General features: G+C 48.5%; 2 protein-coding genes across 6 annotated transcripts in view; one reads left to right on the forward strand and one right to left on the reverse strand.

Moving 5' to 3' along the window:
• Positions 1-15282, forward strand: part of CAMK1G (calcium/calmodulin-dependent protein kinase IG) — a 30270-nt gene extending 14988 nt beyond the window's left edge. For all 3 annotated transcript variants that reach the window (XM_011938011.1, XM_011938019.1, XM_011938028.1), the window contains exons 3-13: positions 1296-1424; positions 4542-4616; positions 6849-6987; positions 7640-7763; positions 9171-9246; positions 10287-10399; positions 11179-11257; positions 12795-12882; positions 13123-13547; positions 14120-14247; positions 14375-15282. In XM_011938011.1, the coding sequence (XP_011793401.1) occupies positions 1296-1424; positions 4542-4616; positions 6849-6987; positions 7640-7763; positions 9171-9246; positions 10287-10399; positions 11179-11257; positions 12795-12882; positions 13123-13547; positions 14120-14210 (1339 nt within the window). In that variant the 3' untranslated portion in view covers positions 14211-14247; positions 14375-15282. The remainder of the gene's footprint in view (positions 1-1295; positions 1425-4541; positions 4617-6848; positions 6988-7639; positions 7764-9170; positions 9247-10286; positions 10400-11178; positions 11258-12794; positions 12883-13122; positions 13548-14119; positions 14248-14374) is intronic.
• Positions 15283-16214: 932 nt separating this feature from the next.
• LAMB3 (laminin, beta 3) overlaps positions 16215-27868 on the reverse strand; it is a 39164-nt gene continuing 27510 nt past the window's right edge. For all 3 annotated transcript variants that reach the window (XM_011938039.1, XM_011938048.1, XM_011938057.1), the window contains exons 15-23: positions 26800-26960; positions 26466-26686; positions 25979-26176; positions 25535-25679; positions 21415-21622; positions 20880-21021; positions 20369-20545; positions 19434-19587; positions 16215-16751 (exon numbers count right to left, since the gene is read on the reverse strand). In XM_011938039.1, coding sequence (XP_011793429.1) covers positions 16615-16751; positions 19434-19587; positions 20369-20545; positions 20880-21021; positions 21415-21622; positions 25535-25679; positions 25979-26176; positions 26466-26686; positions 26800-26960 — 1543 coding nt within the window. In that variant the 3' untranslated portion in view covers positions 16215-16614. The remainder of the gene's footprint in view (positions 16752-19433; positions 19588-20368; positions 20546-20879; positions 21022-21414; positions 21623-25534; positions 25680-25978; positions 26177-26465; positions 26687-26799; positions 26961-27868) is intronic.

The raw sequence follows: 27868 nt of genomic DNA on the forward strand, positions 1-27868 counted from the left end.
AGCGCCCAAATGACAGTGAAGAGTAATTATCAGTCTTTCCCTCAGCTACTCTTTCACTTTGCCTCTAAGTTTAATTGCTTAACTTTTTAGTTGGAAATAATTTCAAACTTAGAAAAACATTTCAAAAACAAGAATAACACCAGGCGTGGTGGCTCATACCTGTAATCTCAACACTTTGGAATGCCAAAGCAGGAGAATTGCCTGAACCCAGGAGTTCAAGACCAGTTTGGGCGACTGTATTAGTCTATTTTTATACTGCTACAAAGAAGAGCTCAAGACTGGGTAATTTATAAAGGAAAGAGACTTAATTGACTCACAGTTCAGCATGGCTGAGGTGGCCTCAGCAAACTGACAATCATGGCAGAAGGTGAAGGGGAAGTAAGGCTCCTTCTTCACAAGGCAGCAGGAAGGAGAAGTGCCAAGCAAAGGGGGAAGAACCCCTTATAAAACCATCAGATCCCATGAGAACTCACTCACTATCATGAGAACATCATAAGGGAAACTGCCCCCATGAGCCAATCACCTCTACCTAGTCTCTCCCTTGACACGTGGGGATTATGAGGATTATAGGGATTACAATTCAAGATGAGATTTGAGTGGGGACACAAAGTCTAACCAGATCAGCAACAGAGTGAAGCCCTGTCTCTAAAAAAAATAATAAAATAAAATCAGAATAAGAATGGTAGAAAGAATTTCCAAATGCCCACTGCCCAGATTCACCTCTTGTTCACAATTTCCCCCATCTGCCTTCTCATTGCAATGTTCTCTGTAGATTTGTAGAGATAGATGTAGAAAGATGATTCTTTCCTAATCTCCGAAGAGTTAGTTGTGGACACCATCACCCTTTACCCATCAAGGACATTCGTGTATATTTCTAGGGATGGAGTATTCCCTTACGTGACCATAGTACAGTTCTCAACTTCAGTCAATTGAATATTGACACATTAAGTGTACCTAGTCTGTCATCCATACTCCGGTTTTATCGATTGACCCTATTATGTGTCTTATAGCATTTTCCCTCCAGTACAGGCTCCAGTCTAGGGTCTGGTATTGCACTTCGGTGTTATCTCTCCCTAGCTTTTTACGACATTGGCATTTTGGAAGAATACAGGTTCCCCTCTGCCCTTTTTTAAATTTTGTATTTTCCTGATGTTTCTTCCAGATTTAAATTCAGGATATGCCTTTGTGGTCAGAGGACTACATAGACTCTGTTGCATCCTTTCTCAGGTCTCACATCTGGAAGTGTAAGACGTCTGCCCCCTACTAAGTTTTATCTTTTGGTATCTTCTCCTCAGAGGAGCTTTCTCAGAAGTGTTCCTGGTGAAGCAAAGACTGACTGGGAAGCTCTTTGCCCTGAAGTGCATCAAGAAGTCACCTGCTTTCCGTGACAGCAGTCTGGAGAATGAGATTGCTGTGTTGAAAAAGTGAGTGGGTCTTAGGGTTGATTAGATGTCACTATGGTATCATAACATTTTCTTCATAAATTTCCTTCAAGAAGGACTAGGACTGGATTTCTGCACCCAAAGGCATTGCTCCCTTTGATTGAATTGATGGGTCAGTTCAGTCAATTAGCTAAGTTTAGTTGGACAGCTGTCCTAGCTGATTTTTTTTTTTTTTTTTTGGCAGCAAATTGATGCGCAAACCCACTGGTGGCAGAACTAGTTTGTGCACATAGGCTGGAGAGTAATTAGCTCAAAGGAACAAAAATCAATTGAGGGCCAACATGAGGAAGAATTAATAATTAAGGAAGCAGCGTAAGATTTGGAAATTAGCTTCAATTTATACCAAAGCAAACGGAGGTTCAGCACCCCAACCATCATGATGAAGGCGACACTACAAATCATCAAATGTTTACAGCAAGACTCTTACAACAGGCCCTTGTGAAACCCTTATGGTGCACCAAAAGTGTATTAGGCACATGAACACAGGATCAGGACCACAAGGATGAGGCAGACAAAATTCTGTACCCTCAGGAGCCTACATTGGATACAGAGGTACCCATAAGAAAATCCAACAAAATCAGATGTAAGTCACACTAGCAGAAGGCAGACTTTGGAGGAGATAAAGATTCATTTTGCCTATGTGTGTGTTTTTATGAGTATGAGTTATTGGACCACTTTCAAAGAAGATGGACCTTGATGGATGAGTCAAACTTTGTGGGGGCAAGAAGGGCAGTGCAGAAAGGGAATTCAGGCCAAGAGTGGCATAAACTTTAATGTAGAACCATGTAAGTGCAAGGGCTTTTAGGGAAGAGTGAGTATTTGAAATCCTTGAATTTAGAGTGCATAGTATTAAGAGACAAGTGATGAAACTAAAATCGTGAAATAAGACCTGATTACAAAGGATCTTAGATGGCATGATAAGGAATGTTGGCTTTATTCTGTGGGCAAAAAAAAGTCATCAAAGGATTTTAAGTGAGGAGTCACACTGTTTGATTAACATGTTGGAGCTATCCCTCTCAAGCACGGTGGAGGATGGATTGGAGGGTGCCAGCCTAGAGAACAGGAGGCCAATTATAAGACTTTCACAATAATTTAGGCATGGGTTGAGAATACAAGAGAAGATGGTGGCAGAATCATGTGTGCCTAAAAGGACTAGATTACAAAAGATGTTTCAAAGAGAGAAGTGACTGGGTTTGGGGTTGACTGCTAAAAGTGTACAAGACAAAAGCATTAAAAGAGACCCTGAGATTGAGCAATTAAGTGGACAACTATGTCATTGCTTGGGATAGAGAACAAAGAGGATGTGTACACTTGGATGAAATAGAAAGAAATTGGTTGGAACATACTGAATGTAAGTATCCACCTATCTCAACATGAAGGCATTTTGTAACATGCTAGAGACATAGGTCTGGGATCCAGGGAGATTAGGGCAAAGAAAGATTGCCAACTAATTGAGAGCAAGGACCATGTCATCTTTCTTATTATTGCCTTGTATCAACAGTATTTATGCTCAATAAATGTTTGTTCAGTGAATGAATAATTGATAAATTAATGTTAGCATTGCCAGCTTATGAGTATAGGTGAATTCATCAAGTGACAACTGCCACAGGTCTATATTTTCTAAAATATCGTAAAGAAGATAGCTACTATTGATTATGTGTTTACTCTTCCCCAGGCACTGTATTAAGCATTATGCATTATCTCCTTTTATCCTGATACAATTCTATAAGAGACACATACTTTTCAGACAAGGAAAGTAAGGGTTTGAAAACTGGAATAAGCCAGTTGAAGTTACCTAATTGCCTGAACTAGATGAGAACCCAGGCCTAACTGAGTCTGAGTCTGAGTCTGAGTCCTTAACCTCTGTGCTGCACAGCCAGGAGTAAAATTCCTAGAGAATTTTCTCCTTTACAGGCATGCACAGCATTGCTGCCTGGCAAGCCAAGCCTCTCTGCCAATATGATTATTCTGCTTGATTCAGTCTTTGAGTAACCCCAAACAAGGGTAATAGAGGGCCGGACTTCTCCACCATGATACTGTTGACATTTTGAACCAGATAATTCTTTGTGGTGTTGGGGGCTGTCCTGTGCATTGTTGGATGTTTAGCAGCATTTCTGCCTCTACCCACTAGATGCCAGCAGCACCTCCCCCTGCCCTAGTCGTGACAATCAAACGTGTCTCAAGATATTGCCAAATGTTCCCTAAGAGGCAAAAGAGTCCCTGGTTGAGAATCACCTATCTAAGTCATCCCACAGAACTAACCCTAAAAATAAGCATCTACCTTGCTTCTCACGATATCCTGGAACAATAATTTTTCAACACTTCCTCTGTGGTTATCCAAGAGGAGGCTCAGCTCACCTGAATCCTTCCCATTGTATACAGGTTGAGCATTCCTACTCTAAAATCCAAAATTCTCCAAAATCAGAAACATTTTTAGCATTGACAGGATGCCACAAATAGAAAATTCCACACCTGGCCTCATGTGACAGGTCATAGTCAAAATGCATTCAAAGTTTTGTTTCATGCACAAAATTATTTTTTAAATATTGTGTAAAATTACCTACCAGCTATGTGTATAAGGTACACATGAGACAAAAAAGAACTTCATGTTTAGACTTGGGTCCCATCTCCAAGTTATATCATTATGTACATGCAAATATTCCAAAAACTCTTCTAGTCTCAAACATTTTAGATATGGGATACTCAACCTGTACTTTTTAAATGCAGTATTTCTAACATCTGAATACCCACTTTGTAGAATAACCTAGTATCAGGTATTCCCTTAGCCTTCCTCCATTCTTCTAACTGTCTCTTTTAGTAAAGTTTAAAGAGATTCCTGGCATAACAAGGAAGTGTTTGTTTCCTGAAGGAAGGATGATCATTTATTCATTCAGTAAACATAGACCGAGCACCACCATAGGAATCTTTTCTCTGGGATTAATTTGTGACAGTCTCCTTATTATGAAGACTTCACAAAGACCTAGTCTTCCAAAACATTGCCATCAAAAGCCTCCAACAGAAACTTTTGGGCTAGGTCTGCATTCTTTGTCTGGACAAACTGAACTGCATACCGTTCATCATGCACTTTATTTTTCCCAGGATCAAGCATGAAAACATTGTGACCCTGGAGGATATCTACGAGAGCACCACCCACTACTACCTTGTCATGCAGCTGTAAGTGATAGGCGACTTGCTTCCTCCACAGAGGCCTGGTGGGGCCTGGGAGGCCTAGAGGAGGTTGGTTGCTGGTGAGGGATAGACAGTGATTCAAAGACAAAAATGAAGACTTCATTCAGGAGGCTCAGAAATGCCAAGGGTCCTTTTAGACTGAGTGTGCCTTTGGTCATGGGCAGGTTCTATGTGGGCCACAGGGTAAACTTGGGTTGATTATTGAGCTCCTTTGCACCAGGACAACCCTATCGGTTGTTAGAACATTTCTTACTAGTCAGCAAATAGCTGCGACCCCAACCCATCCATGTCCTTCTGCTGCCCAACCCCTCCTTGCCCCTTGCAACCAAACAACTGAAGGGGTAATGCCAGACTAACAAGGAGTCGCCAGAACCCTTTCCTGGCACCATGGCTTCAGTCCATTTGGACCAATACATGTTAATCAAACTGGATAGTAAATGTTTTAACATCACTCCAGCATAAAATTACTGTAGGAGCAGAAGCCACAGGTAGATATATTTCAATATAAAGAAAGATTTTCTCAAAAGAAAGCCACCCAAAGTTAAAGACGGGCTGTGATTGTGCGTGTCCACCTGTAGGACAGAAGTGGTGCTTCATTAGCAAGGTCTCTGTGTCATTGCCACATCCAAACAACAGTTCTGCCTGACAGCGACTGCTGTAGAGGTTGGTCGGTGTTCATGAGGACTCAGCATCGGGCTCAAAGACACTTCTGTTTATGAAGTACACACACACACACACAAATACACACACTTGCACACGCACACACACACACGCACTCTCACACCACTCTGCAATCTCAGCGTGGCTAGACACAACATGGTTTTTGGCTGATGGGCTGATTCCTAAGAAACTTTAATGAGCTAACTCAGGCCTAAGCAGCTGATTAACTGGGGGGTCATCTGAGGGCCTCTAAAGAGAGGTAGCAGGCAGTCAAGGGAGTGAGATGGGAAGGACCCCTAGTGGCACTAACAGGTGATCAGGGACCATCAGGTACTTCAATGAGGCCAAGCCAACAGGATTAGCACAGAGTAATTCAGAAGGCAGGGAGGCAAGGAGATGGGCAGGGTTGGACGTCCCTGAGGAGACACCAAGCTTCCTCCAGGCCCCTCAGGGTTAAGAATTCATAGCTCTGTACAAACAGCGTATTTCCTACAGGCCTTCAGCTACTATAGGAGAGCCCAAAGTCTAAAGACCAGAAGCCAAAGAGCAGGATGAAGTGAATTTTGATTGGAGAAATTCTGTTCCCTCATCACTAGTTGGGCATGAATGACCACATCTAATGTCATGGGACAGTGGTAAGGGGAACTAGGAGGGTGAAAGGACTAGAACCCCTGGCTCATGATTGAAATAGTCTGGGAATGCTTATCTCAGAGAAGACAAGGCCTCTGGAGAGCATTTCACTATCTTTGAATACTTGAAAGTACACAGGAAAGGCTGTTATTCTTGTTCTGTGCAGTCTCAATGGGTGAAATTGGTAGTACTGGTAGAAACGACAGGGCATCAGCTTTCAACATAATGTACAGAAACATTAGGAAGATGCCAAAAAACACTCTGTCTTAGGAGGTAGAGTGTTCTCTGACACACAAGTGTTCTAGTACTCACTAGAAAACTTCTAGGCAAAAATAGTGTAGACGGTATTCATGAGACAGAAGTCGGAGAGGATCTTTAAGCTCCTCTGAGTCCTAAGATACTCTACCATTTGTGTCTCAAAGCACCCCTACAGCCCTACCTGTAATTCCAGCTTTACAAAGTCCAATTTCCCAAAATGAGGAAAGAAATCTTAACATAAGCACAGTTAGTTTCACTTTCATGCCTTCCCTTTCCTACTTTGCTTAATTTCTGTGTCAGCCCTTCTTTCATCATGGCTTCCTGTGTCATAGACCAGGAAGGAAGGTGGCTAAGAAGTGTGTCCACACTAAGGGATTATTGGCTTCTTGTGCAACCCCAACTGGAAACACTTACCTTTTAAAGGAAATTTTCAGAGAGAGGGAGGTCAATGCTTGGCCCAAAGAAATGACTGCCTAGTGATATCACTCCAGGTGCCCAGAGTGGGTGTTCTGAGACTGGAGTAGTCCTGCCAGCAGCCCTTCAATCGCAGTTCATGGGCGCCTGCCTGTTCCACCACAGCTGTGTCCTCCATGGCTTCAAAGCAAACACCTTCGCATTACTTTGACCTGAAATGAGAACTGAAATCCTGTCTTGATCCTATGCCCACAGTGTTTCTGGTGGGGAGCTCTTTGACCGGATCCTGGAGCGGGGTGTCTACACAGAGAAGGATGCCAGTCTGGTGATCCAGCAGGTCTTGTCGGCAGTGAAATACCTCCATGAGAATGGCATCGTCCACAGAGACCTAAAGGTGTCAAGCCGGGAGTCCTGGGTGGGAAACATATAATGACCCTTAAGGAAGCTGCATGGGTCATGAGACATCTAAGCTCCATAAAGTAAGAGGGTTGGACTAGTGACTCCCAAGGCCCCTTCTGCCCTTAGATTCTTTAAACAGACCTTGGATGAGTGAACAATGGTTACTAATTTGCACCTCAATTTTTTCCTGAACCTTTCACTATGCCTAACCCTATTTGGATACCAAAATAATACACACATTTCTTAAATCCAGCCACAGTCAAAACCCAATGCAACAAAATACTTACTGAGGGCCTACATTGTACTAGGCATTGCATTGGACTTTGGAGAGATCAGACACCATTAACCAAAGATAGGTTCCCTCAAAACACAAACAGTCCTGGGGTAGTTGGAAGTGAGGTAAGGAAAGGGTGAGTGTATTAATGGTTATAAGACTGAGCAAAGTCAGAGCCATAAGCAAGAGGCAGAGTGCTGGGGTGCAGGGGTGAGGGTGCAGGTAGGAGGAAGGAGAGAAGAATGGAGGAGGATGGGCTGGCCTTGAAGTCAGGAGCCCAGGGCTCAGCTTCCTATGAAATTATGTATCAAGGAGAAGGAAAATACTTGCTTCAGGTGGTTATATCCTACACCACATATTTTTTCTCCTACAGCCTGAAAACCTTTTGTACCTTACCCCTGAAGAGAACTCTAAGATCATGATCACTGACTTTGGTCTGTCCAAGATGGAACAGAATGGCGTCATGTCCACTGCCTGTGGGACCCCAGGCTATGTGGGTAAGTCTGGGAGCAGAAGGAAGGTTGACCAGTTGGCTACATTCAACCACATGCCTATCATTCACAGAAAGGGGTAATTCTGAGAACATAGGGTTCAACTTCAGGGGCTATCCAGGTAGGACATCCACTTACAAGGTTTAGGGCCAGCCAATTCATCCATCTCAAGATCTGTCCCTACTGCTCCCAAATGCTACATTTTTAAAGACCGCCTACCCCTGAGCCCTCCACAGTTCCTGCCTATGCTTTGGCTCTCATTTCTGCAGATAGACTTTGAGCCTTTGTCTTTCCAGCTGGACCAGGGGCAGACAAGATCACAAACCCAGAGATCAGCAGAGAGCTGATCTCCTTTCTCCCACTCTGGAAGAGACATTAGCCCCCAGTTGTTGGGAGCCAGGAAGCACAGGGTATTGAAATTGGGCCTGAGGAACCCAGAAATGGGCTCCTAAATGTCCACCCAAGGAAGCACTCTGGGAAATTGGCAGAGGTGGAGCCTCCTGCTTGAACACTCCTGTAGGTTTCCAGGGCACCCAAAAAGAGTGAGAGCAGGCAGGGCACCTGGGAGAGTATTATTGGAATCTACAGGAGAGAAAGTTGAAACTCTGAACATCCGCTCCTGTCCCTTCCTCCTTCACTAGCAATCACCTGTTTGCAGTTGGGTAATGGGAAGCAGAGCTCTGACTCAAGAGAGGGAATCTACCCTCCCAGAAAGTCAGGTCATTCACTCATCAGTAGGTATTGAGTCCCACCAGGTACAAAGTTCTGGTAGCTGCGATAAATATAGAAGGCAACTCTCTACACTCCACAGAGGAGTGTAGAGACTTCCTAATCAGAGGAAGTCATGGTTCACGCCCTCTGAAAGCTCTCAATCTGATGGGGGAGACTAAATGCCTCCTATCAGAAGGTACCCACGGTCTGATGGGAGAGATACTGCCTTTGCTCCAGGATCTCCTAACCTAATGGGGGAGACTCAGCCTCTGCCTCCCAGAGGCTCCCAGTCTAGTGGAAGAGAGACAGTCCTACACTGATGATCTCCAAGTCTGAAGGGAGAGAGATCACCCTTGCCCTGGGAATCCCCTATCTGAATGGGGAAACAGGCCCTGCCTTCAGAGAATACTCACTGTGATCAGGGAGACATAGCCCTGGAGATCTCCAGTCCAACAGGGGAGTCATCGACCCTGTCATGGGGAAACTCACAAACTAATGGAGAAGTCACAGTCTCTCTTTGCAGGAAGACTTAGTCTTCCCAGAAGAGACACAGCCCCCAGCCTTAGGGAGTTTTCAGTCACCTAGAAACACCACCATCCCATGGTCTTCCCCAGTCTGCTTCTCTAAGCCTGACCTTCAGCCCCCACCCCAAATCCCTCTCCTCTTGCCACCAGCCCTGACTCTGCCCTTGGTCTGCTGCAGCTCCAGAAGTGCTGGCCCAGAAACCCTACAGCAAGGCTGTGGATTGCTGGTCCATCGGCGTCATCACCTACATATTGTGAGTAGACGCTGGCCTGGGCTCAGCTGCTGAGAAATCTCGGAGCCTGCTTACCCCTTCTCATTCCTTCCCTTGTCTCAGCTCCTCTTCCAAGCATGTGCATATGCGCAGACACAGGCACATGGGTGCACACACACACACACACACACACACATACATGTACACGCAGCTTAAAAGCTTCCTCTCTCTTGACCTCCACTGAGTTTTAAAACAGAGTTCAGCATGAATCCACTGCACAGCCACCTGGCACTCCCTCCTCTTGCACCCCTGCCCCATTTACTGCCTATAAATGTGTTGGATCCCACTCTGTGGAATGAACAGTGAAAAAGAGAGAGGCCAAGCCAGTCTTGGAAGCCAGGTGGACCCACTGTTCCTGCATCTCAGCTTTCTCTCCCAAGGCAATACCATGGCCTGGATGAAGCTGGTCAGGGCTTCCCCTTTTCGCTCCTCTCCACACATTCCCAAGCTCTCCCTTTCCTAACCTGCCTATCACCTCTTCCCCACCATCCCACCTCACCTACAGCAAACTTTGCTCTTAGGAAAATAACCTGGTTTCAATTATCTCCTCCATTTATGTTGAATAAGTACTCTCATTTATTTGCTCAACCAATATTCGTTGCCTATCTACTCTGCATCTATCCCTGTGCTAGGTTCTAAAGAATCCAGCAGTGAACAACACAGCCTAAATAAATCCTTCATCAAACTTACAATCAAGTAGACAGTCTACCCCATCTTTCTTAAAGATATTTTATATAGCATTCATGAGTCAGGGAAAGTACAAGGAGAGGTGGCAAGGGTTTGAGGGCATAATGTATGCAGAGACCTTCTAGGGATGCCTGTGCCAAGGCTTGGTACTTGCATAAACACTTCATGGGACCTGACCATTCTTGAATTTGAGGCAGATCCATGTCCTGGTCATACCGCTGTTCTGGGACCTTCACTGCCCACCTGTGTATACAGTGGGAGCCTGGGGGAGCAGAGAGGCTGGCTCAGGGAGGACAGGTTTTTCAGTAGTGTACCTCCTTCCTGTCCTGCTGCAGGCTCTGTGGATACCCCCCATTCTACGAAGAAACGGAGTCTAAGCTTTTCGAGAAGATCAAGGAAGGCTACTATGAGTTTGAGTCCCCATTCTGGGATGACATTTCTGAGTCAGGTAAGGCCAGTAGGCATGAAGAAGAGATAACAGGCTCAAGGTAGAGACTGCCAGGCAGGAGAAATGAGCTTAACAAAGGGTGACAGTCCAGTCCTGGCTCTTCAAAGTCCCTGGGGATCTTACAGAACAGGCTGCCAAGGAAAGTGGAGAAATCTTCATCTGCTTCAAAGACCCAATAAATTATTTACTTCTAAGGGCTATGCTTTTGTTTTTCTGGGGTCAGAACCACAGTATGCCTGATAAGGAGATGGCGGGGAGGAGCGGGGCCAGTTCAGACGAGGGGCCAGGAGGGCAGAGCCAGATGGTGAGGGGAGAGTTCCAGGCAAGAGCAGCAAAACCAAGGGGTTAGATACCAAGAAAGACCATGAAATGTCTGTGTGTGAGAGAAGATGATCATTACGTGATTGTTGGACCTGTTAAGTGGAAATTGGAGCTGGAACAATCCAGCACTCACATGTGTGCCCATGTGCCAGTGCTGGTTCCTGTTTCCATGCAAACACATGCACATGTGGTGTGCAGGCACATGGGGGCCTCATGACCAGTGATGCTTCTGCAGTGCTGTGTGGGTGAGGCGGCTTGTAGCTTCCCTTCTTTGGTGGTTTATGGTGGGTTGTTGTTAGGTGGTTTGGATTTTTTTTTCCTCTTCTAAGACTCTTAAAATTGCCTCTTTGGAAGATCAGCCAAAGATGCATTCACTGCCACCCACCAGCCCGGAAGTGACTTTCCATCAGTCATGAAATCTGGTCCTTAGTCGTCGTGTCTTTGATTGCTCCCCTTAGCAAAGGACTTTATTTGCCACTTGCTCGAGAAGGATCCGAATGAGCGGTACACCTGTGAGAAGGCCTTGAGTCACCCCTGGTGAGTGAGACATGGAGTGGACTGTAGACCCCAGCCCTGTAGTTCCCAAAACCAGGCTGACTCATTCACATTGCATTCCTCTGGAATCTGCTTGCCTCGATCCATTTAATGTTGCGACGAGCAAGGACCATGCCATTGTTCATCAGGCCCAGGTGGAGATTCAAACAGCATTCAGTGGAGCAGGTTCTGATGCAAGGGTACCAGCTGGGTTGTCTGGTCAAGTGCAGGAGGCAGGTGCAGCCAAGTGCTGTCATTCAGCACTGGGACAGGGTGCAATGCTCAATACCAGTTACTCAAGAGGTGCCAGGAATGGGCAACTCTGTTCTGCCCTTAAGAGCTTTGTTTTACTCAGGGATCAATAACTGTTCCAGGTGAAGTGATTTAGGAATAATTGCAAAACAACCAACTGGCAAAATAGGAAAATCTTAAAATACTTCTTCATGTTACTCCCCAACTCAATTTACAATAGCTCCCCACTTCGCACCCCAGCAAGCCTGGATTCCTTTGTCTTTCCTGTTTCCCTAATATGGCCTGACCCTTTATCTCCAGCCTCTTTTCCCAGGATTGCCAGCAAACCTCCTCTGTCCAGATAGGTCTGGGAGCTATCTCTGTCTTCCTGCCATCCCTCACCCCACATACCAAGCTCTTTCTTAACTACACCTTGGATCAGATCATTCCCACTACCTACAGTGTCCTGCTTCTTGCCCTGTATGTAGCATCCTTCAGGATCCAGATCAGTCTCTGCCCTTCCCTGAAGCCCCTGATCCCTGCAGCCCATCCCAATCTCCCCAGTTCTCTTTATTAATCACACAGCTTACCATGCATTACTGCAGTCCACAGCATGAACAACCCACCTAGACTGTAGTGTCCTAGGGGTTAGGGCCCATGTCTCTTACTTCTCGAGGTCTGTTAGTAGTTGACACAGTACTATGCACACATCAGGTGTCTGAGAAACACTTAGAGACCAATAAATAATAGGCTAAGGGGATAGAAAAGGGGCAGCCTATACCAGATGGCCTTATTGAGGAAGGCTTCCAGGAGGAGGTGGGTTCTAGGCAAGGTTTTGAGCTAAAGGATGGTGACTATGCTAGTGCCCTCTGATGCTGGGTCCAATAAACTTTTTCTATAAAGCAGCAGACAGTAAATACTTTAGGCTTTCCTGTCCATACTGCATTTATGGCAACTACTCAACCCTGCTGTCACAGTGCAAAAGGAGCCACAGACAATACCTGAATTAGTGGGCACTGCTGTGTCCCCATAAAACCTTATTTACAAAAACAGGCAATGGGCCGATTTGGCCTATAGGCCATAGCTTGTTGACCCTGCTCTAAAAGTTTTTGATTTTGCCAAAGCTAAAGCCCACTCTTACCTGCCCAGGGGGACAGAGAATGCCTGCTTGTAGCCCTTACCTGCTGTGGGCTGCCTTTCCTCTGCATACTCTACCCAGCTCTCACTTGGACCTGCAGGCACCCTGCCCACCCCCTGGCTGAGTGTCCATAGCCACCCAGTAGCCAGGTGTCCCCTCTTACATCCACAGGATTGACGGGAACACAGCCCTCCACCGGGACATCTACCCATCAGTCAGCCTCCAGATCCAGAAGAACTTTGCTAAGAGCAAGTGGAGGGTAAGCTGTCCTCTCCGAGGGGGTGGGAAAGCTGTTCTGGGCCCCTGGAGGCTGAGCTGGCAGGAGCTGACATAAGTGCTTTCCTTGCGATGTCCCAGAAGGCACTGGAGCTCACTGCACCCTCTCTGAAATGAGAAGTGGGCACCCAGGTTTCAAGAGGCCACAAGGCAAAGGGAAAGTTTAAGCCCCGAGGCCCTCTGAGGTTGCAGAAGGCCAGAGGCTGCTCTTGTGTCTCCTTAGCAAGCCTTCAACGCAGCAGCTGTAGTGCACCACATGAGGAAGCTACACATGAACCTGCACAGCCCGGGCGTTCGCCCAGAGGTGGAGAACAGGCCGCCTGAAACTCAAGCCTCAGAAACCTCTAGACCCAGCTCCCCTGAGATCACCATCACTGAGGCACCAGTCGTGGACCAGAGTGTAGCAATCCCTGCTCTGACCCAATTACCCTGCCAGCATGGCCGCCGGCCCACTGCTCCTGGTGGCAGGTCCCTCAACTGCCTGGTCAACGGCTCCCTCCGCATCAGCAGCAGCCTGGTGCCCATGCATCAGGGGTCCCTGGCCGCCGGGCCCTGTGGCTGCTGCTCCAGCTGCCTGAACATTGGGAGCAAAGGAAAATCCTCCTACTGCTCTGAGCCCACACTCATCAAAAAGGCCAACAAAAAACAGTATGTATTTTTAGCCAAAGATGGAGCCCCAGCTTGGGTCTGAAAGAAATCGGCCAACAGGACTGAAAGAAATGGACACAAAGGCCTCTCCCACTTGCAGGCAGCTCTACAGGGAGGGATGAGTTCTGGGTCAGGGGGCAGGGAAAACGCTTCTAGCCCTGTCCCCATCACTTACTAGCTGTGAGGCCATTGACGAGTCAGTGAATGTCTCTGCTTCTAGTTTGCTCATCTGTAAAATGGGTTGAAGTCTATTTATTTACTCAGCCTGCCTCACAGAGGTGCTATAAAAGGTTAGTGAAGCAATAGAGATGATAAAAGCCTACAGAAAACTGGGTATGTGCAAGTGGTGAGCATCAGATTCCCTGAGTTTCTAGGGCCTCTGTGCTTTGGAGGAGAAAGGTTAGGGGGGCTTGGTTATCTTTATCTTTTCTGCAGGGTCTTGAACTTTCTGAACCTCATGAGGGGAGAGCTGAGTGGATGCCACAGGCACAGAGAACTACCACCTCTGCCCTGCCCCATTAACTCTTCTCCCCTCAAATACTTCAAAGGTTGTTGCTTCATTTCCTTTCTAGGAATTTCAAGTCGGAGGTCATGGTACCAGTTAAAGCCAGCGGCAGCTCCCACTGCCGGGCAGGGCAGACTGGAGTCTGTCTCATTATGTGATTCCTGGAGTCTGTGCCTGTGTCATTGCAATTTTCAGGTGAGCAGGGTCACAGTGTGAGGCTTGGGGAGAGTTTCTGTCCCAGAGGAGAGCCCCATACCAGAGTGTGAGTGATGGGGTCTGAAGTGGCAGCCCCACCCTCACTCTGAGCCCCTTTCTCTTGCAGGAGACATGTTCAACTCCTCTGCTCTTCCAAACCTGGTGTCTATCCAGCAGAGGGAGGAAGGCAGAGCAAGTAGAGCAGGGCCTAGCAGGAGCAGTTTCTGGCCGGAAGCACCAGCCTGCTGCCAGCAGGACAGCCCCTCACAGGAGGCCCGCGAGGGAGCCCCAAGGCATGGAGCCTTGTTGAAGCTGTGAGCAGGAGGAGTGGCGCCTGCGGGCTTCCAGGTCTCCCTGACCTGCCTGCTCTATGCCCCCACACCCTACGTGCCGTGGCTCTGTGCAGTGTACGTAGATAGCTCTCGCCTGGGTCTGTACTGTTTGTCGTGAAAAGCTTAACGAGCTGGCCAGGCTGTGTCACCTCCAAGCAAAGCCATATGGAGCATCTACCCAGACTCCCACTCTGCACACACTTACTCCCACCTCTCAAGCCTCCAACCTCTTGGCCAGATTGGGCTCATTAATGCTGTTGCCTGCCCATCCGCATGAATGACAGGCAGCTGTCCATGGTGGTCTGCCTGTGAGCTCTTCAAGTTCTAATCCTTAACTCTAGGATTAGCTCCCAAGTGCGCTGAGACCCAGCCAGCCTGCTCCCGGTACACTTCTGGCCCCTCTCCCTGCCTCAATCTAAAAGCAGTGCCACACCCTCCAAAGTGGAATGGAAAGAAATTCATGAGTAAGGGCTGCAAGGAATTCTTATCCCGGCCACATGCCCTCCATGCACACACCCAATTGAGTTAACCTTGGAAGTTGACTATTTTAATGTCTGCCAGGAGTTCTAATCCTGCCTCTGTTCCCTTTTCTCTCCTTGAAAGTCCAGCATACCATTCTTGTCCTTCCCCAGTCTTCTCACCCTCTGCCCATCCAGCTTCATGCTCAGTGTTGTGCTCAATAAAATGGACATATTTTTCTCTATGATGCTTCATTTGGTTCTTTCAAAGTCAGAAGCAGTTCAGGGACTTCTGAGCATGTCTAGAGTAGAGAGTGCATGGATGGCTGGGGTCAGTAAGGAACCAGCAGTTGTAGCTGATGTGCATACAGATGTGCATACAGCAGAGTACACAGTGCTCCAGGCACCTAGGGACATGAGTTACATCATTAACTCATTACTCCTCACAACAACCCCTTGGGGCAGGTTCTGTTGAAACCCAGGCAGTCTGGCTTTAGTGGCCATTCTCTGAATGGCCGTATCAGAATAGCATGAGTTCGAGCCCCAGCTCTGCCCCGAACTGCCATATATGTGACTTTGGGGAAGTTACTTAGCCTTTAATGCCTTGGTTTTCTCACTTATCCAATGGGAATAGTAGCACCGCCTGCATCATGAAATGATGCAGATGATGTGCCCAGCCTCATGGCCAATAAATAATTAAAATGATTAACAATGATCAAGAAATTAATGTAGATAAAATGTCTAGCACAGTGTCTGCTTGGGCCATGGTTAACACACAAATGTCCATGCCATTCCATATCATCCTCCACCCCACCCCCCACACATATCCATTTACTTCTCTTTAAGACCCCAAGAGACACAGATTCTAGTCTTAGTCCTTCCTCTGAAAGCTGCGTGAATTTGAACAGAACCTTCCCTTCCCTGGATTTCTATTTCCCCATCTGTAAACAAGAAGTTGAATCACTGCTTAGAGATGAAAACTGCTTGTCTGGTTTCTCAAGGGTAGAATCCATCAGGTTCTGGGGCACAGGGGCCCAGACTCCCTAAATCTGGGTACCCAGCAAGCCAGGTGGAACGGAGGAGAGCAAACCATGGGCTTGAACAGAGGAGTCCCCCACAAACCCCAAATAGGAGACAGAAACAGTGGCAAGAGTTTACCCAGTGAGGGGACAGACCATTTTTCCTTGTTGAACCTCCAGGCTCTTTTCCAAAGATTTTTATTTGGCTTTTCATTTTTATATCACTTTTGTTAAGTTTTTGTGTTTGGTCCAGGATTCTTCCCCAGTGGAGAACTAAAGGCAGGGGATACTGCCCAGCCCAGCTTCCTTGACTTGAGAGCTCCTAGTTTCAATGGCATGCCAATCTCCACCATCTCTGTCTGTCAAGTGTAACTGTCCCATTGACTCAGGCTCAGCTGCAGCTCAGGGTGATCTTACTAGCTGCACACCAGGGGTGGTCCAGGCTGTGCTTTGGCTGCATGAAAGACTCCTGGAGATGGAAAGCATTCCAAACCAATCTGCCCCTAACTAAAAGCAAAGGGGGCAGGTGAGTAGGGAAAGGGGCTGGAAGCTGTAGTATCACTTGCAGGTGGCATAGTAGAGCACACGCTCATTGATGTGGTCACGGATCTGCTCCACACGCTTCTCCAGTCCTGTCAGGTCCGCCGAGCGCAGCATGATGGCCTGGCTGCCCCGCAGCAGCTCCAACTCCATGTCTGAGGCAAATGGAACAGCAGCAGGAGGAGGAGTTGATGGTGAGACTCCCAAAGACTCCCAACCCTTCCTTCCCCTACTGCTAACTGGAAGTAACATGCGCAGAGGAAGCCCTGCCAGAAAAATCTGGCCTCTAAGGCAGTGGTGCCCCCCCACCTTCATGCCTCCCTAGCCCCTATTCCATGCTTAGAAACCCGGCAGGGGCCAAATCCAGCAGGCCCCCACTCCTAACTATCCCTGGGCCCCTGACCCTCTGGGCTCTCACAGTTGTCCCAGGCTAATGAAGGAGGTCACAGACACCAAGATTAGCAACCCAGTGCTGTTGGGCTCAGACAGCTGCCATCCAACCAATGATCCTCAAGTAGGCACCTTGACAAAAGAGCTGGATGAGTGACCAGAATTCCTCCTCAATTTCCCTCCCCAAATGCCACTCCAGATAAATCTAGCCCTCCTCTTCCAAGTCATTCTGCATACAACCACTAGATGATGCATAGAGGTTTAAAGAACTCTGGAAGTGACTCAGTCCAGCCTGCCCCCTGTCCCTATAGGCAGGAGTCCCTCTATCACATCCATGAGAGCTGGTACCCAGGCTCAGCCTGAACTTTTCCAGGAATAGGAAGGAAGCAGGCACTGCCTCACAAGGCTCCAATCTTAGGCAGCTCTGGTTATGAAAAAAGTCATCTTCTCGTGAAGCCAAAATCTGACTGCCTCTTACTTCCACCTCTTGTCCCAGGTCTGTGTCCTGGGGGTATAAAAATATACCTTCTCTGTCCTCACATGTCAATCCTTCACATATCTGAGGCTTTATTGTCTCCAGGTTAAATATCTCCAGTTTCTTCACCTATTCCTCATCTGATATAATTGCTGTGTCCCACCCTGGTCACTCTCTCCCCGATGTATGCTGGTTTGTCAATATCCCTTCTGAAGATGTAGTAGCCATCACTTGAACACCATCCCCCAGGTGAGATCCCATCAGCAGAGTATAACAGTGTTATTATTGGATTGACATTCAGCCAGTAGATACCCATATGGATTCACAGGTTGATAAAATATTTAAATATGTCCATAGTAGTTGTTAAATAGCTGCCATTCTGTTCCTTGGTACTCACCCCCAAAACCCACCTCCCCACCCCTGGTCAATGCATGATCTTCCCCCACGATCCTGCAACTAAAGGTAAATTCCTGCAAGCAGGTACCTTCCGGTTCCAATACTACAGCCTAAGCCTTTTCTGGTTAGTGGGTACACACCACTCCAGTTGCTAAATAGTCTTACCATTACCCCAAGCTATTACTCTCTTCACTTTGGTTGCACTGTGTTTGTTAGCTCTTTGGGCTGCAGCAAGCATTGCTAGCTTATAACAAGCTTGCGGTAACTCAAAACTCTTGGGTCTTTTTCAGATGAGTAACAACTCATATTTGCTTATCACTTACTAGTTATAAAGTGGTTGCAGTAGCATTAGCCACTGGAAAGCCAGGCTTCACCTGAGCTGTACTTGTGGTTTAAGCCCAAACAAGGCCAGAGCAGGAGGTTACTTTTCTCTTCATTTAATTTCATTTGTTAGTTTCAGCCCATCTGTCTGAACTTTTGCTATTGCCTTAGAATACTGGTTCTGTTACCTGGTGTCTTAATTATCTGTTGTTCAGAGACTTGATAAATTATTTATCTTCATACAAAGTATTGGATGAACAGGACAAGGAAAAGCACTGACTTAGCCGCTGGCCCCTTCCCCTAGGTCAGCTCCTCTCACTTCATCCTTTGGGTGCAGCTGCCCATGGCCCCAGGTTTATTCATCGTCAACCCACCAGCCCAACCTTTTATGTGGTGCCCACCTGGCTATCCAACGAGACTTCTGCCAAACACTTCTGCTGAAATTCGAAGGAACTCTTTCTGTGGCTTTCACTGGGTATACCACTCCAGTGATCCCATCATCATGTCTTAGCGATGACTTTAGTTCCCAGGAGCCCCTGTTCTCCTTTCTGAGAAATCTTCGGAACCCTTCCGAAAGCTACTTTCATTATGTTTCCATCATATTCAAAACCCTTGGATGTGCCCTACTGCCTCCTGGGCTATCTACCCTCCTCATCCTCACACTAGAAGCCAGGCACAGGGACAAGTCATGTTAACCCCATGCCACTTCTTTCCCACCAGCTCCTCAGCAATCTTCTTCTCCTGTCCCTATGTCAGAACATACCTTGTTGCTTCCCAACACCCTTATCCTAATGTCCCTCCTCTTCCTCACAGCTTCTCCCAGGCCTATACATTCTTCCAGGCCCATCTCAAATCTTCTTTTCTTACCTTCACTGAACATGTCTCTCTCAAATTGTTTATGCTCTGAGCCCCAGAACTCTTATTATTCAACCCCTATCAGAGACCACCTCATCCTCTTAAATATAGTTCTATGCACCTTAAACATAAAGCAATAGGAAGAGAAAATAAGACCCCACTGTTTGCAAATAGAAAAAATGGTCCCATTAATTGCAAGCTTTTTGAGGCCAGGTCAAGTCATGGGACCATCTCTGCATTCCCCAGCCTCATACATACTAGACGCCCAGAAAAAATCTCATTTGATCTCATTCCCATAGCACGGCTAGCTCCAATAAGAATGGGCTTCAGAAGCCTTGGGTTGGGTGGGACCAGCCTTCATGAATGCCCAATAGTCCATGCCCCTGAACCATTCCCTCACCTTTCATCCTGTCCATCATCTCCATGGTCTCCCCAAATAGCTCCTCTGCCTCTGTCTTCACACTCTGGATCCGGGCACCCTGTTCACCCAGCGTGGGACTCTGACCCAACCGGTCCTTCAACTCAGCATACTTTTGTTTTATTCTCTCAAATCCCTGAAAAAGGTAGAATAGTCTCAGTGTCATTGTCATCATGCAAGGTCCTAAAGACCTGTGGCCAAAGCACTTGATATCACCCAAATCAACACACAGTGGGAAAGCGCCTCCTATTAACCCCCAATAGAATTGGTTTTGCCTATTAAAACTCCTGAGTCACAGACTATGACTTAAACTTCTGTGTTTCTCTCTTCCCATCTCCAGCTCTTGACATGTCCCACCTTACTCCCAGGACAACGTTAGTCACATCATAGGGTATTGATATTAAGCTGTCACATAGTATACTTAGCAACTTGGTCACTGTGCCAGGATTGAAAGTGCCAGTGTTCCTACCCATAGGGGGAGCAGGTAGTGTGCGTGAGACACTGAGAACGAGCTCTTTGATCTTCTCTCTCATCTAATTCTGACAATCATGGAGCCCAGGTTAGGATAAGCAAAGAGCATCTGTCCAGGCTGGGGATCCAAGAGACAAGCTCTGGATCCAGTGTCAGGGGACCTGATTTATAGATGAGTCTTAGGCCTGTGAACAAGTCACCACCTCATCTGTAAAAGGGAAGGGATTGGACTGGTCATCTCCAATGTCCCTGAGCCAGCTATACCAAAGGCAGTGGAGGGAGAAATCAGATGCCTGGCCAGGTTTGGGTTGATTCTCAAGCCTCTTCTGGTTCTGTTATTCTAAGCACATTTGAGTTTGTGGTCTTATAAAGTGTGCAAAGTCCTCTCCTGCTCAGGACCCCCTCACTGGCCATACATCATTGAGCTAACTCTGCCTTCTCTGTACCTCTTGGGCACTCAATGCCTGCTTGCTGGCACCTTCCGCAAGCTGCTGGGCCTGGACTGCCTGTGCCCGCTGCTGCCGGGCTTGGCGGCGGAGCTCCTCCATCCGTGTCCAGAAGTCACCCAGCTGCTTGGTCATGCTTGTCACCAGCTTTTCTGCTGGCTGCAGTACCTGCTGAACCTTTGTGGAAAGAGGGAGATCTGGCATTTGTGGTGGGTCTCATAGGTGGGGGGTTCATCCCCATTTTTTCTCCAGCTCATCAGGCAGCAAAAACCCTCTCCAACCTGAACAATCAAAATTGCCCACCTCTCACTTCTGCTTCTGCATCCCGGCCACAAGATCAGAAAACCCAAGGCCCACAGCCAGCCCAAAACTTGTCACCCTCCTGTAGAACTCCACCTCAGCTTTCATCTAGTCACTTTTCATCTGGTCACTTTCTGGCATTTTCTATGCCTGGTGCCCAAATTTTCCTGTTTATGCCCAAATATGGGTGGAGGAAGCCATGATGCCTCACCTCAGCAACCCTGTCCTGGATAAGCCTAAGGGAGCGGCTGGTGCCTTGCATGGTGTCCTGAGCTTCCTGCAGTGCCACTGTGCCCTGCTGCAGGTTCCCAACCACATCCTCCACCTGGCCCTCCACTGTATGGGCTCGGCTCCTGGGTGAGAGAAGCATGAGGGAGAGGAGAGAGAAAATGAGTGAATAGTGAATCAATGTGTGGTTCGACTCACACACCAGTCCAAAAGAACACCCTTCCCAGCCAAGACAAAGAGCAAGGAAAGTATTAGCTTTGATGTCCCAGGATCCCACCAAGCAGACGTGATGACTGTTTGCATTATGCCTGGGACAATCTCTGGGCAGTTTCCAATACGGAAGACACAGTCATGCAAATTGTTTAACCTGCACTCTGGATTCTGTGTACCACTCCCCACCGTGGTAAGCATCCCCTCCTTTCTCCCAGCCCTCTGTATCCCTCTCCCAGCAATGGGGTTGAGAAGCAAAATGCCAGCCTAATCCTGGGCAGAGAGAAGTTCAGGGCCCAAGGCCATACCTGGCTTCCTCAGCCTCAGCCTGCAGCCTGCGGGCCCGCGCAATGTCCTGCTTGGTCTGTGACAGCACCAGGTCCACATTGGGGAGCCTGGCTGCAATGGCCTGGATCTCATTCATCTTCTGCAGAACGGTAGCTGAGTCTGTGGGCAGCCACAGGGCCAGCACGGCCTCACTGACCTCCTGGATAGTGGCTGCATCAGTGTCGGGGTCTGGAAGACAATCATGCATTAGACTGTGGGAGCCCACTAACCTTCCCAGAGATCCGAGGCCTCTCCTGGCTAAGCAGCACCTGTGGAAGGCATCTGTGGTGGCCCCTCTATCATGGTGTCCCAAGGAGCTGCTGCCCCCTCTCAACCAGACTCAGGTGCCTGTTCTCTGGAAATTTCTGGGAATGCTGTAGGAGGATGACTATCCTGTGCTCCATGCTGCAGCAGGGAAGAGGAGGAGGGGTGTCATCACAGCTGTGGCAACTCAGTGTCTGGTGCCACAGGAAGCTGCGGGCTGGGGAGAAGGAAGTGGTGTCAGGCAGCTGGTACTGAACAATGCTTGCAGCACATACACAATTAGCCCTAAATTGGGAAGAGTGACCAGAAACTGAAGCTGCTTCCTTGGCAAATAGACCCCTTCCCTGCACTCCCCCTCAGGCAAGACTGCTCATTTTTGCAAAGGCAAGTAAGAATGATCAAGTCTTTGCTGGAATATCACCTTCTCAGGGAGGCCAACCCCAGCCATCCAACCTAGAATTGCAACCTCCACCCTAGACTGTAGCACACTTTATCGTCCCTCATCTTTCTGTCTAGCACTTGCACCATCCAGGTACCAAAAACTGTACTCATCTAACTGTTTTTTTTTTCTTTTCCCCTAGAATGTAAGCTCTACAAGGGCAGGGGCTTGGTTTTGTCCACAGCTATATCCCTAGACCCCAGCACAGTGCCTGGCACTTGGAGGTCCTCATGTGCGTAGAGTGAACGAATGATTGACAGGGCTTCAGGTTCAGATCTCTGCTTTACTATTCAAGCCACCTGGGCAAGTCAAGTGGTTCCCTAAGCTCAGTTTCCTGATCTGTGAAAAAGGAGTATCAATCCCCAATATCAATCTTCAACCTGAAGGTACAACATGGAACAATCCATTTGCAAGAGTTGTTACAAACCAACTCTGGGTCAGAGGGTAAGGTCAGAAGTACAGAGATGACATCTCCCCATCTATTCCAATTTGCTTTTACAGATTTCGCTGGTATTGAGGTATTAAGGAGGGGGGCACCCACTCACCTAGATGATTTGTCCTGGGACTTGAACTCCTCCAGGGTCCCAGGCCCAGCCTCACTCTACAACTAGAGGATACTAGCTGACCACACAGGTCTCATTCCCTGCCCCATCCCATGCCAGGCAGAAGGACACTCCTGGAGGGTGGAAGCCATGCTTGTTCATTCCTGTGTCCCTTGGAGTTTGCACACAGCATAACTGTGGTTGAGTTTCATTAAGTGGGTTTATCCCAGCAGCAAGCTTTCATAAGGACCTTCCTCATAGAGATTGTCGACCTCTCATCTAACCCAGAGTCCCACTCTCAAAGCAAGGTTTCACATGTGACTTCCCCAGAAAGCCTTCCAGGATGAGCACATCCCCACCTAGATCTGGCCGTTCCTTTACTCTGCACCACTTCAGCTGCGCCCTTAGGCTCAATCTACATGACATTCAGTCATAGAGACTTCTGGGTCTCAGGATGGGCTCAGTAAATATTTACTGCATTGAGCAAAAGCATGGGAGGAGTTGAGACTGCAAATCAAATTAAACTCAGTACCTGCCTTTATGGAGCTGGAAATCTAATGGGAGACAGGTACATGAACAAAGAAGTACAGCTTTGAGTGAGTGGAGTAAACACAGGTGATACAGTGGCCATGGGGAGGGCCCCCAGCGCCATCTGATAGGTCCAGGGAGGCTGCCGGGAGAGTGGGATGCCTAGGAGGATTCCTAGAGGACGAACAGGAACTAGCCGGGTCAGCAGAGGTGGGAGAGGGGAGACAATCCAGAGAGAGGAAAAACATTCGCAAAGGCAAGAGGCAAGAGAGTGTGTATTTATGTGTGCACGCACACTCACAGGTGTGTATGTATGTGTGTGTCCATGCCATAACGCAATAGGGTGTGGATGACAGAGTCAGACCATTAGGGTTGAAGCCTACCTGCACCACTGCTGAGCTGGATGCCTTTAGCCAAGTTGCTTAACTTCTCTGTGCCCAGATTACTTGTGTGCAAAGTGGAAGTAATAAGAGTACTTAGTTCATGTAGTCAGGAGTAAATGATGTAATACATGCAAAGCACTTGGAACAGTGCCTGGACTCAGAACTTAATAAGCCTTAACTATTCATTTTGTCAATTCCATTTGAAGAACTGGGAAAGGCGATGTTTCCTCCTCCCTCCACAGACTTTCCACTCTCCCTCCCACACCGTGACCCTACATCTGACAGCAGCCAGCGCTCAGAGGCTTCTGCACCAGGACTCTGGAGACCAGAGTCCGAGCCTACAGCTACACAAAATTTTCCTGGGTTTCTCCCTGGGGCCAGGCCTCTCTCAGGCCCTGCTTTTTCTCTCTGACCCTGGACTCATCATAAGACTTGACCTGAGATACAAGCATAAGAGAGATGACAAAAGGGGCCTGGCAGCTCCCTGTCTGTTCACGTGAGCCTGTTCACGGTACTCACCCAGCAGGAGAGAATTCCAACCCACCTCCCACCCACTGAGGCCAGAGCCCTGGCTGAGATTAATGCAGGATGAGTAGCCATTCAGCCTCACTGGACTTGACTCAGGGTCAAGACTCCCTTATCCATGAGCCTAAGCCCCACACCTTGACCTCCCCCATCATCCACGTTTGTGGGGCACAATCTTCCCAGATTCCCAGGTAACATTTTCCCCAGGTGTGGGCCTCATGGCCTTATGCAAGTCATGAGACCTCAGAAGAAGTCTCCTGCCCCTCTCTGACCTGCCATCTGCACTCAGGAGGGGACTTTGGCCTATCTGGGGCAAAAACACGGTAATAGCAGCAAGAAGAGCCACTGTCATTACACCAAGCCCTAGGCTCATATTAACTGGGCTCCCAGCCAAGCAAATTCCCTGGCAGGAACGAGAAATCTAACAATATCAACTCCTGTTCCAGAGGCACCTTTCCTTTTTCAAAACACGTTTTACATCAGTTATTTGATCCTCAGAATAAACTTGTGAAATACTACCGTCCCCCCATTTATAGAAGCAAAAGATGAGGCAAAGAGAGAAGCAGCCTGCCCAATGTCACACGAATCTCCCGGGTCCTGTTTAGGAATCTTTCCATTGTACAGCCCTTCCTCACTCCCCAGGGCGTGAGGAAGGGCATCTGGTTCATTTATTCATGCCACCTATGTCAGATGCCTTTCTGTGTCTGGCCTTATGTTAGGTGCTGGTGACACAGTGGTCAAAAAGACAGACAACCATCCCTGCCCTCCTAGAGTCCCCATTCTAGTGGAGTGACAATTCACTTGTCGACAACTGAATGAGGGTGAGTAGGGCGAGGAAGGTAAGACACCGAAGGGGAATGGGAGATGACGGGGACAACCAGATGAGATGGTCAGGGAACACCTCTCTGGGGAGACGACCCAGAGGACAAGAAACAGCCCTGGAAAGAGGATTCCAGGCAGAAAAAGAGCAAATAAACATTCCTGAAGCAGGCAAGAGCCTGATATGTTCAAGGACAGCCAGTGAACAAAGCAGAGAGGAGCCCAAGGTCACTCCAAGAGATGGACAGAGGCCAGGCTCTGTAGCCACGATAGGAGTTGAGAGCTCATTCCAAGAACAAGGTGAAGCCACTGAAGGATTTTAAGCAGGAGTGAGATGTGATCTGACTTATACATTTTAAAAGAGATATTTCAGCTGTTGTGTTGAGAATGAGAATGGGTCACGAGGGAGTGGAGTGGGTGGGAAGGGCAGATCGGAGAACAAGAAGGTCATGGCCATGGTGCCAAGGAGAGGTGGAGGCCTGGAGCAGGATGTCGCAGGCCTTGGAGGAGGGAGGGAGGGCTGGCTGATGCACTGAACATGGGAATGAGGGACAGGCAGGACTGGAACAGCAGCCAAGGTGGGAGTAGAGACCAGCCTCACCTGTTAGGAAATCCCGGACCTGCTGGATGAGGAGCCGCGTGCGTCTGACATCTTCCTCCATCTGGGAGCGGCTGGTGCTCACCTGGGTCTCCAGGCGCTGGGCATTGGATTGAATCTGTGAGGCTGATTCCTCGGCTGCCCTAATCTGTTGACACACACTCTAGGTCAGAAGGGATAAGGCCCCAAGGGAACCTCTCAGCAGCTCCAGGATTCTGTGGATCATCCTCTATGCCAAGACCTACCTAGGAAGCATTTGTAACCAGTGCAGTTTCTATGTGGATGTCCAGTAAAAGAGAAAAAAACTATCTTGCACTTGCTGTGGCACCTTAAGCAGGTCACTAAAATCTCTGGGCTTTAGTGTAAAATAAGAACTCTGACTTGCCCGGGGGATCTATTCTGTCTGCCTCCTCCTACCTGTGCCCATCCCACCTTAGCCAAACTTACCATCTGTCTGGTCTGCTGGAGCTGGGCATTGAAGCCCTGCAGCTGCTCAGCCACCTGCCCTGCCGTCCAGAAGGCCCCACTGGCCCTGGGAAGGACACCCCTGCAGTGGGAACCACAGGCTGTGCCATTGTCATGGGGACACAGCTCACCAGGGCATGATCCTGGGGTGCAAGCCATCTGCCTGGAGCTGCCACAGAGCTGTAGAGAGATGGGGCTGTCAAAGAGGCTACCCAAAGCCCCTCAATAACCAATCCCACTCCACACCTGGGAAACCAACAGCCAAACATCTCCATGACAACTAAGCACCAGAAACTGGTTTCCTTGGCAACTACTGAGCTCACAGTGAGCAACACAAGGGTCGGGATGGCTGGGGGAGTGGGGTTCTCACAGGCGCAGGTCTGCCCTAATGGGAAACAGGTGGCAGCTGTTGGTGTGTGACAAGCTGGGGTGTGGGCTCCAGGAAGTCGGATTCCATGCCCCAAGTCACCTTGTTGAAGGTGGGTGTCAAGTCAGGCAACGAAGACATCTCCAGCCTCAAGGCCACAAGCTGGGGGCTGCCGGTGCCTCCTCCTCCTCCCGCCTGCTGCGCCAGCCTCTCTGCCTCTCTCCGGCTGTCCTTGAGCTGGTCCAAAAGGCGCGAGCTGTCGGAGACCTGCTGAACAGCCTGGGCTGACTGCTCGTAGGCTGTGGTCAGCATCCGGAAGGCTCCTGTGGCAAGAAGCGTGGGGAATGGAGATGGAGGAGGAACAGGCGGGAGGGGAGTGGCATGCCCACCACGGCAGTGCCCATGCCCGAGGTTATCCGGGTGGCCCTCTCCTCACCTGAAGGATCAGCACTGCTTAGTTTTTCAAACTGCTCCCTCTTCCTCTGATACATAGTGAGGAGACCATTGAAGCTTCTGTCCAGACTCTCCAGGTCTCTCGGAAGGGACAATGTCTCCTCCTCTAGGGGCAGATCCAGCTGCAGGCCCTGGAGAGCTCGCCTGAGAAGGGAGAGGAGCTTACACTAAAATATAGGAGGTAGTTGTGCCTCCCCAGAGCAGCCATTCCCTTAGAGCAACTGCTACTGAGTCAGAACAAACAGAGGCCTTGGGCAAGGGCACCAGAACAGAGAATCCACAGGCTAAGGGGGTTCCGCTGAACAGAGGCTGAGCGGCCAATACAACGTTTCTCTGTCCATGCATGGGTGGAGCCACAAAACTCTCCTCCCTTGACTTTCATGACCCAACATTCCCAATTCTCCTCCCCCTCTTCCAGCTCCTGGCTTCCATGAGGAGCACTGCCCTGATGCCCTCCTCCTTCGCTCTCTACAGGCTGGCTTCAGCCACCACCTGTACAGCTGCAGCTCTGAAATCTTTTCCACAGTCCACACATCCCACTCAGCTCCAGATCCCATCACTGCTGCCAGCTGGTCATCCCCTCGAAGGAGGCTCAGGGTCTACCTCCCAGGCCCTTGGCCACTGAGCTCTTGGAGAGTCCTCTCTCCCCGTGCCCTTTGCAGCTCCGCCAACCCAACCACCAGCTCCCTCCTCCAAGGCTCACATTCTCCACCTCTAGGCTTTGATCAGGCACAGAACACCCTTCCATGGAATGCCCCTCCATGCCTGTGTTTCCAACCTACTGAACCTGGTGGACTGACTGCCCAAATCTGAGACTTAGGTCAGAAGGCACCTCTGTGAAGCCTGCCATGATACATTATAACATGTGTCACATTATAGTTTACCATTTACACATCATTCTCCCCAGTACAAGCTTCTTGAGGGCAAAGACTATGTCAAATTAATTTCAATATCCCCGATGCCTTGTGCAATGCTTGGTTCATAATAGATGCTCTAAAATTATGTAAAGAGAAAGAAAGAGAGAAAGAGAGGGAGGAAGGAAGGAAGGAAGG

The sequence above is a fragment of the Colobus angolensis genome, unplaced genomic scaffold (genome assembly GCF_000951035.1).
Source record: "Colobus angolensis palliatus isolate OR3802 unplaced genomic scaffold, Cang.pa_1.0 Scaffold100, whole genome shotgun sequence".
Lineage (NCBI taxonomy): Eukaryota > Metazoa > Chordata > Mammalia > Primates > Cercopithecidae > Colobus > Colobus angolensis.